General features: G+C 42.9%; 1 protein-coding gene across 3 annotated transcripts; it reads right to left on the bottom strand.

Annotated features, from left to right (window-relative positions):
• Positions 1–593: 593 nt before the first annotated feature.
• Positions 594–9,600, bottom strand: TSFM (Ts translation elongation factor, mitochondrial). Of its 3 annotated transcripts, none has more exons than XM_067697164.1 (6): positions 9,457–9,600; positions 9,019–9,192; positions 8,262–8,390; positions 7,403–7,525; positions 3,470–3,557; positions 594–1,174 (listed from the first exon to the last, which is right to left on the bottom strand). In XM_067697164.1, exons 1-6 carry the CDS (start codon positions 9,520–9,522, stop codon positions 768–770), a joined length of 987 nt encoding a protein of 328 aa, XP_067553265.1. In that variant the 5' UTR covers positions 9,523–9,600; the 3' UTR covers positions 594–767. The 3 variants fall into 3 exon arrangements, with proteins under 3 accessions (XP_067553265.1, XP_067553264.1, XP_067553266.1); XM_067697163.1 differs by having other exon boundaries at positions 9,415–9,545; XM_067697165.1 differs by lacking the exon at positions 9,019–9,192 and having other exon boundaries at positions 9,457–9,576.
• Positions 9,601–9,668: the final 68 nt, after the last annotated feature.

Genomic DNA, 9,668 nt, shown 5'->3' with positions numbered 1-9,668 from the left:
CTGGGCAAGTAAAGAGACACTGCTGAGTGAGCTCTCTGGATAACTGGAATCCCTGTTGACCTAAGAATGCCAAAATCTGCCTTACAGCTGTCCAGGAAACCTCAGTCCCCACCCATCCCCACCCCGCTATCCAGAGGAGAAACAAGGCCATGTGTTATTAATTTCAGTAATGAGGACAGAATCAATGTGTATACCACTGCAGAGAGAATTCAAAGCACGCTATGGACATCAACAAATGAACCACATTTTCCAGACAACTCCAAGTTTGAGTCAACAATTCCAAAGAATCCATGTGGCACAAGTAATGTAACTGGGGAAGTTCCAGGATAGAAGCATAGTCCAAAGCGTCACAAAGCAAAACCGAACAAGAGAGTTCTATGTCACAGGAGTAGGATGGAACAAGGTAGACATTTTAGGGACACCATAATAAATCTGCATTGAAGGGGGCAGCAGCACAGTTGGTGACGCCTGTTCTCCCAGACACTGTCAGTCACTTCAGTGAGACCCACCTGTTGTTTTCTAAAACCTGTCACAAGTCAGGCACAAAAAAGCTAGACCCAGCACTACACAAACAAAGAAAAGATTCTACTCTCTTTATTATATAACAATTTTATTTAATAGCTTAACCCATGAAGTATATAATTTCATTATAAACTCAAATGAAAAACAAATGCTGGGTTTGAAGAGGCTTAGGAAATAACTCCTTTTTGTAATAATGTCCAGAGTTAAGAATAAACATTTTCTCCTGGGCCAAAAGTCTCTGGAACCTATTCAGCCTCTGCTGCCTCTTTGCCTTCTCCACATTCAAACCGCACGAAGTCTACTACAGACACCCCTTGGGGCTGCACATACTGTCCCAGTGTGATGGAGGGATCCAGCAAGTACGGCTGGGACAGCATCTTGGTTTCTGCCTCTCCCCCAGGCTCATCGTCCAGGGAGCCAACAGAGAGAGGAGCCATGCCCACCACATGCTGCCCAAGGCGGCGGCCAAGGTCTTCAAGGTTTGCCTTCTGCTCAGACGTCTCGCAGATGACCAGGGCCCCATATTTCCCCAGAACCAGGTTGTGGAGCGAGGGACTGTGCATTGCCCCATGGACATAAGAGCCAACATAGAACCCAGCTGGCACCTTCACCCATGCAGCTCGTTTAAGAATCATGTTTTCTCCCAGCTTCCCTGTGAGAGAGCAAAAACAAAAAACACACTTCCAGAATATGATGCTCGTGGTAGTACCAAAATATGCACAGAAGCAGCCAAGTCTGGGAGACGGTCCTCCGCATTCACACCGTGGATGTGCCACAGAGGGAGAGATACCATTTTCAGCGTAAACAGGAAAAGGGGTGTGGGGGGAGAGGGTGGGAGAAATGGAGTGAACACCAACTAGGCGCCATGCTGGTATTCAGAAACACAGGCTCTGGTGTCACACATATTCTGGGCGCGGGTCTCAGTTCTGCCTCTCACTGGCTTCGACCTTAGGCAAGTAACTTAATGATATAACCCCATTTACTAATTCATCAAGCCTTCATTTTCTCTTCTGTAAAATGGAGAGGATGCCACTTAAATAACCTGAAAACAGGGTTATTGGGAGAAATAAATAAGATGTGTAAAAGAACTTATTACAGTATCTGCACATAGTGAGTGCTCCAATCTGGCTATCATCACTACCTTAAACTCAGGCTTAGAGAGCTTAAGGAAGCTGCCTAAGGCTACAGAGCTAATGTATGGCAGAGCTGGAATTAAAACTCAGATCTAGGGACTTCCCTGGAGGTCCAGTGGTTAAGACTTCGCCTTCCAATGCAGGGGGTGCAGGTTCAATCCCTGGTCGGGGAGCTAAGATCCCACATGCCTCGTAGCCAAAAAACAAAAATGTCAAACAGGGCTTCCCTGGTGGCACAGTGGTTGAGAGTCCGCCTGCCGATGCAGGGGACACGGGTTCGTGCCCCGGTCCAGGAAGATCCCACATGCCGCGGAGCGGCTGGGCCCGTGAGCCATGGCCGCTGAGCCTGCGCGTCCGGAGCCTGTGCTCCGCAATGGGAGAGGCCACGACAGTGAGAGGCCCGCGTACCGCAAAAAAAAAAAAAAAAGTCAAACAGAAGCAATACTGTAACACATTCAATAAAGACTTTAAAAATGATCCATATCAAAAAAAAATCTTTAAAAAAACAAAAAAAACAAAAATAACCCCCTCAGATCTGACTCCAAACCAATTGTGTTTTTTCCCCACCAAATCACCATCCCTCCCAAAAACCACTATAACTGACACAGACAACTCCTGATCATCCATTGTAACAGGAAAAAGTCCAAAACTAAAAGCCCCAGAAAATCCAAAGCCCTGTGTCATATGGTGGTTTCAGCTTCCCCTCATCAAAAATTAAAAGATAATATTTTCAGAGTTATTTATAAGAACCAAAAACAGATTCTAGGATGCTATCCCCTCTAACACAAGTCCAAAGAAGCCAAAAGGTAGGTAGGGGTAGGAGAATAGACAAAGGGGTCTGGGTAAATATCCCTGAATTAGCCATTGTTATAACTAAAAGTCATAAAAGGGAAGTATCCAGAAACCAAAAGGAATCTTAAAACAGCTCAAAGCATCTACCCAATAGTTAATTCCCAGAAACTGGCAAGGCTGAAACACCCAATTCTTCCAGAATTTCTTAATAAGTTCCATACACGGCTGTCTATCTAGTTTTTCAACCATGACTCACTGAAACATCATACATACTTCAAGATGACCTGATAAAAACAGAATTGATGTCCTGACTGGAAACATCAGATGAGCAGTAAATTCCCAGCAAGCTCCAACCCCAGCCGTACCTCCCTCCTTCCATCAAGGACATGTACGAAGAAGGCAAAATCCCTACTACTCCCACTGCCAATGATCCAGATACGGCTCCTATAGCCAGTGGTTCTGAAAGAATGTACCTTCACAAATTCAGGATCAGATTTTTTTTTTAAGAGAGGACAAATTCCTAAACATGATGCCCTGAAATACTCCTGGATCCCTTCATAAAGAAGATGAAATGACCTCTGACGGACTATTTCCTTCATAGTGTACAGAGAGGTAGTCAACCGGAGGTCAAAAGGCCATCTCTGCCTAAAGACATGCTTTGTTTGGTCAGCACAGTGATGCCTACTAATTTTAAGTAGTTGCAAACAGCTAGAAACTAAATTTTTTTTCATGCAAATCCAAATTCTTTTAAAGGAATTTAGAAATTCTGATGACACTGGGATCCCATTTCCCTCAAAGTAATAACAGGTGGCTTGGTAATGGTTTTCTTCAGCAGAGTGTGAGCTTTTCAGGGTGTCCACTGCTCACTAATATCTAACACACAACCCACCTCTCGCAATCAGATTATCAGACCCCTGAAGGAACTTGACCTTGTAATTCTTGATCTAGATTTGGAGGAATACCAAAGATACCAGGAGATCCAGTTATCAATCTCCCGTTTCCAGATCCTTACAAATACTCACCAATTGCTAAGGCCAGCTGATCCCTGAGACAGCCTTCTCTCTCACGCCCAGCTGGAAGTTCAGAGAGCTCAGAGGAATTCAAGAAGCCCTAAGTGCACAAAGAAAATGAACACGAGTCAGTCTGTGTAATTAAAATTACCAAGAGACTAAGCAAAAATATAGTCTATTTCTCAGAAAATGATTTAAGACAACTAAGTATAAATAGACATTGTTTTCATTAAGCCAAGAACGTTAAAAATTGCTAAGCGCTCCACCCCAAGCCATCCCAATCTCTGGCCTAACTTCTTAGAATGCAGTTTCCTAGAAATCAGAAACAATATTTTCATACAATCATAAAATGTTGAAACTAAAAGGTTTGTAGATTGTTGGTAGGAATGAAAAATGGTGCAAATCCAATGGCAGGGAATTGGACAATAGCTAACAAAACTACATACACTTTTAAAAAAATAAATAAAATAAAAAAACAAAACAAAAAAAAACTACATACACTTTTATCCTTTGACCCTGCAATCCTATTTCTAGAAATTTACTCTAATACACTTCCAACAATACAAAAGTACATAGGCACAAAGTTATTCATTGAGCAATTATTTCTAATCGTAAAATACTGGGAAGTCTAAATGTCCAAACAGGCAGAGTCTGGCTGAATAAACCACAGTACTGTCACAAAATGGAATACTATGCAGCTGGAAAAAGAGAGAGAAAAAAAGATGGTCTCCATGAGCTGCTATGGAGTATTTCCAGGATATATTAAGTGAAAAAAGCAAATTAAAAGAATACATACATATTATACCAACACTTGTGTAATAAATATTTGTGTAAATATGCTTATTTTTGCAAAAAGGATAACCTGAAATTAGTGGAGATGGTTATCCACAGGAGTGGACAGGAATGGGGTGGAAGGGAGAGGAGGGAAGTAAGACTTGTGTATGTGGCTGGGGGAGGGGGGAGGAGAGTTTTAACTTCCAGAACCTTGTTAATGTTTTACATATTCAAAAATAAAATTAGGGGCTTCCCTGGTGGCGCAGTGGTTGAGAGTCTGCCTGTCAATGCAGGGTACATGGGTTCGTGCCCCAGTCCGGGAAGTTCCCACATGCTGCAGAGCGGCTGGGCCTGTGAGCCATGGCCGCTGGGCCTGCATGTCCGGAGCCTGTGCTCCGCAACGGGAGAGGCCACAACAGTGAGAGGCCCACATACCGCAAAAAAACAAAACAAAACAAAACAAACCACAAAAATAAAATTAAATTAACAAGGATTGGGGGTGAAAACAAACACTGACTAAACAGAAACAGAGATTCTAACTGTATTTCAAAGGAATAACACAATCTCAAAAGGGGGGAAAAAACTAATCCAAGTTACTTTCGATACAATCCTTTGGCCACATAACTTCAAAGTAAGGACAAAAAGAACATCAAAGAAATCCTGAACTCCTTAGTAGGTTTGTTATTTGCAGCGGTCAGGGGTAGTAACTCTGAAACAAAGTGTGTACCCTACAGAGAGTAAATAAGCAAACATACTGAAATTGCTAGAAGCCAGTGTATTCACTATGAGAGAAGGAAGGTACAAATACAGAAAGGGGGAAGAAAAGAAAGAAGCCTGTGGTGCAAGATTAGAACCGAAACGTACACACACACACACATTTCCTAGCTCTGCTGAAAGAGCAGAGCAGCAATGACATCTCAGTAGAATTAAGCATACCTAATGCTGCCCAGATCTTGGTTTCTAAAAACCATTCCCCCACCAGAAAGGATCAGGACCCCTTGGAGAAGTTGCCAATCCCATGGCTGGGGCAAGGAAAGTATGACATAAACCCAGAATACTCTGTTATGCCAAAAAGTACGGAAATAGTCAGAAAATAATACGGCCATACCAAAAAGACAATGGAGCCAGCTTGCATAGGCTTGGCTTAAACTTGCCAAATCCGGGGATAATTTGAGCATTAAAATGACGAATGGACCCGCGTGCAGCAACAAAGACCCAACGCAGCCGAAAATAAATAAATAAATACATATATTTTTTTAAAAAAAAGAAAAAGACTAATGGATTGTATAATGAATTGTATAAAAAAAGTATCTATGAGTCAGTGTTGCTACTAAGTAAATCCCTAAATAAAGGGAGAAGGAGATATCTCCTTATTACAATAGAATGCCACCTAATAAAACTAACCCATGTGAAAGAAACTATAAGGGTTAGAAAAATAACCATTATGCAACTATCACAGTAACAACTGGTCCTGACAAGAATCATCAAGGGATGCTAAAACTTTTAGGCACAAGTTTTTTGAGGAACTGGATGTCTACACAGTCTCAAAAAAATCTCCCATACAGATTACTTACTAGTTACAAAAAAGGAACATGGTAAGTTTAGAGTGGAGAAACCTGGCAGATACTACCTTAACCAAGAGATCAAAATTAGCACCATCAATAACAAGACCACAGTCCTAACCCCCTGTGCCTCCTGATGTGATGTTCTGAGAAAAACAGAGGGTAATTTATTTAAGATTCTTATAAAAATCCATATTCTAAGTATGAAGAAACATCAGTTGAACCCAAATTGAAGGACATTCTACACAACTGTCCTGTACCCTTCAAAAATGTCAATGTAATGAAAGACAAAGAAAGGCTGAGGAACAAAGAAAGGAAACCAAACTGACATGGCAACTAATTGCAACACATGCTACTGGACTGGATCCTGGATCACAAGAAAAACTGCTAGTTGCCAAAAACGGAATGTATATTGTATATTATCTAAATAAAAATATTGTATCAATGTTAAAATTCCTGAATGTGATCACTGTACTGTGGTTATATAGGAAAATGTCCTTGTTTTTAGGAGATACATGCTGAAGGGATAAAGGGTTCTAATGTCCGCAACATACTCCCAAAAGGATAAAAAAACAATAGGAATGACGATAATATGAATATAAAAAGTGATAAAGTAAATAAGGCAAAATGTTAACAAATGGTGAATCTAGATAAATTTACTCTCTAGTTTACTGTAGAATACTGGCAACTTTTCTGCAAATTTGAATTTTCTTCAAAATAAAAGTTTTAAAAAGATAAAGCCCAAAAGGAAAAAATTAATAAAGCTAAAAGGGACCAAAGTCCCTTGTTACAGATAATGAAACAGAGACACAGTAAAGTAAGTGAATAGCTCAGGGTTACAAACAGCTACTGGCAAAGTCAAGATTAGAATTTCTACTTCAAGTGACTCATCTATTCAGTACAATTCTAAAAAATAATCTCAACATAGTTTTCCATGTAATATGACTATTTAATGGCAGTAATAATTAACATTTACCACAAGATCTCAAAAGAAAGATAAACAGAAGGAAAAGGGTGGTACTAAACAAAAAAATTGTTGTGAGTAGTTGGTTCATTTTTGCCTTGGCCATAAGGATGGATCAAAGGCGTACTGATACAATTCCTTCCTTGATCCTTCTATAGATAAGAATATGCTTAGTCTCCTAAATTGTGCCTTCTCCAGTATCTATATTTAGAAATCCTTTCCTCAGGCCATTCTAGATTTCTGAACACAAAGCTTCACCTGATTTATGGACTGTATTGCACTGGCATTCATTCATTCATTCAACAGAGCCCCTAGCAAGCGCTGGGCCCACTCCTCATGCACCAGAGACACACTAGTGAAAAGACAAATCTCCTGCCTTATGAAGCTTACATTCTATTGGGGAAGGCAAACGAGAAATAAATAAATTAAAACGTAATATATAAGAACTATAACAACAAATTTTAAATGAAGCAAAATAAGGGGATAGAGCAATAGGAGGAAGGTACTCCTCTCCAGAGAGATAACATTTAAGCAGAAACATAAAATAAGGAAGTGAGACATGAGAATGTCTGAAAAAATGGAATAGCAAAGACCCTAAGAGGGGAGGAACAAATCCAGCATGTTGGAGACAACCCCCAAACTCACTTTACTATATGTAGACAGTTGATCCTTTAGGCTCTGACAATGCAACAGGGTTCCCAGGGCTACTTGCTGGACCAATTGTTGAAATTTTAAATTTCTGGAAACAAAATCTGTCTCACAGTTCACCTGTGGGAAGAAATTGATGTTGCTGTATAAGCTGTTTACTAATAGTCTCCAAAAATGCTTTAAAGCAAGGTATTGGTAATACAGGCAGCAGACGCAACAAAACAGAAATAAATGTCTCTAAGATTAAATCCACAGTTCCTCTACTAGCTTGAGGCCAGAAACTGAATGAAGTGATTCCTGCTGTGCCAATGAGTTAGCAATAACCTGTGCATTCACAGGACGGTTCCATAACGTCCCCCAAAGGATTCACTACAAGTTCACCACCTGCCTGTGGCACATGCCATAATCGCCTCATTCCCTAGGCTCCTCCAATGCCAAACCACTTTTATCAGCTTGTTTATCTCTTCTCTCGCTCTAGACTAATCCACACCTGATTCTTCACCAGCTGGGCCCCTAAACCTCCTCTAAAACAGCTGCTTGCTGTTCATCATCTGATTAGTCTAATTCCTAGCTTTAAAATCTAACTATTCCAGGAAACAATCAGTGACGAGGTGTAAGGCCACAATTGACTCACATTTAGGAATAACAGTCTACACTACTAGGCCTTTTCTCACCCACAACCTGTGCATTTCTATACTTAAATGAATCCATAGCTAGTAACTGCGGTCTCACGGGCTTAATTCTAACTAGCTTTTATGGTTCTCAAACACCTCTTCTTTAAGAATGCAAAGGGTCTACCACAAAGCCTACACCCAAGGGACAGCTGTTCCTGGCATCTGGAACTCTGACAACTCACCTCTACTAACACAGTCGTGTTTCCTTCCTGCAGCAGCCCAATCAGACCTTCTTTGGTCTTCCTGCCATGGAGCCTGGCAGCTTTACTCCAGCCCTCCTTCTGGGCCTGTTTGTGGAGCCAGCTCTCTGCCTATAAATAAAAAAGATAAAAGGCAGATGACAAAGGCACAGAATTTAGAACAGAATGGAGCTCTAAAATACCTCAGGTTCCCCAGTTCTTTCTCCTTCCCCTCAGCCCTACAAGAGAAACTAATCTATCATTTATTGGCAGCCTACCACTAAATGACAAACAGTGGGCATTGTGCCTGGTGTTTTGAATAAGTTTAATCTTCACAACAACTCTATGGGGAAGATAGTACTATTTTCTTTATATAAAAAAAACCAATGCAACTCTGAAATATTAAGTAAGGTGTCCAAGGTCACAGGATTAGTGTGAGGATACCACGATTTGGGTCTTAGTCGTCGGTCTGACTCCAAAGCTCCCACGAGCCCTTTCAGCCCCAAGCAGCAGGAAACCTCATAGCAGCCTTGCATGGAATAGTTTCTTAGCCCTGCGACCCTGAGTCAATTGCTTCGAAATAGGTAAGAGTCAATGGGTGAGACTGTCATTGAAGTCAGAATCCTATCTAGGACTCTATCGTTATGGATCACTGGGCAGCAGATCTGACTTCTACGCGACCTCCCAAACGCACTGGGGTCGGGCCCCAGTACCCCACTCCCACCCCCGCGCCTGCTCCCCTCTACTTCCTCTCCCACACCTGTTTGAGATCCCCGCCACAAGTCTCCAGAGCCTTCTTGCAGTTTACAAAGGAGTAGCCCGTTCTCCGCCGCAGCTTCATGAGGAGCTCCTTGCTGGAAGCCGAGGAGGACAGCCAGGGCCCAGCGTGAAATGTATGCCACGGCTGGGGCGACTGAAGCAGAAGGGGCCCCACCTGGAGGGAGTAAGAAAGCATGAGAAGCAGGAAGCAGCAAGGAACTCGTGGGGTGGGAGCACGTCGGCCGGGAGGCGACCTTAGTAGAGACAGACCCGGGGGTGGGGGAAAGGCAGCGCCCGGACGCTGCACCATGAAGAGGGACTGAGGTGCGGGGAAGGGGGAGATGGAGCCGAACGCAGCCAGCGGAAGGGGAGTGAGCGTGCCCGGCGCACGGGAGACCTGCAAGGAAGGCAGAACGGGGCCAGGACCAAGAGCACTCACTGGGCAGCTCCCGGCCCGCGCGACCAAACAGAGGCGCAGCGAGCGCAGCGAGCGCAGCAGCGACATCTTTCCGGGGGCCGTACGCTGTTGCCGCACCCGTGAGGCCACGGGCCTACGGCGTAGCGGCGCGGCCAAAACTCTCCACCGGAACGCGCCAAGAGGAGATGGCGCCACCTGCTGTCCGGGGGGTGCATTCGCCTCCTCTACTTGGC

This window comes from Pseudorca crassidens, chromosome 11, assembly GCF_039906515.1.
Source record: "Pseudorca crassidens isolate mPseCra1 chromosome 11, mPseCra1.hap1, whole genome shotgun sequence".
Classification (NCBI taxonomy): Eukaryota; Metazoa; Chordata; class Mammalia; order Artiodactyla; family Delphinidae; genus Pseudorca; species Pseudorca crassidens.
This window is presented reverse-complemented; position numbering and strand designations above follow the sequence as displayed.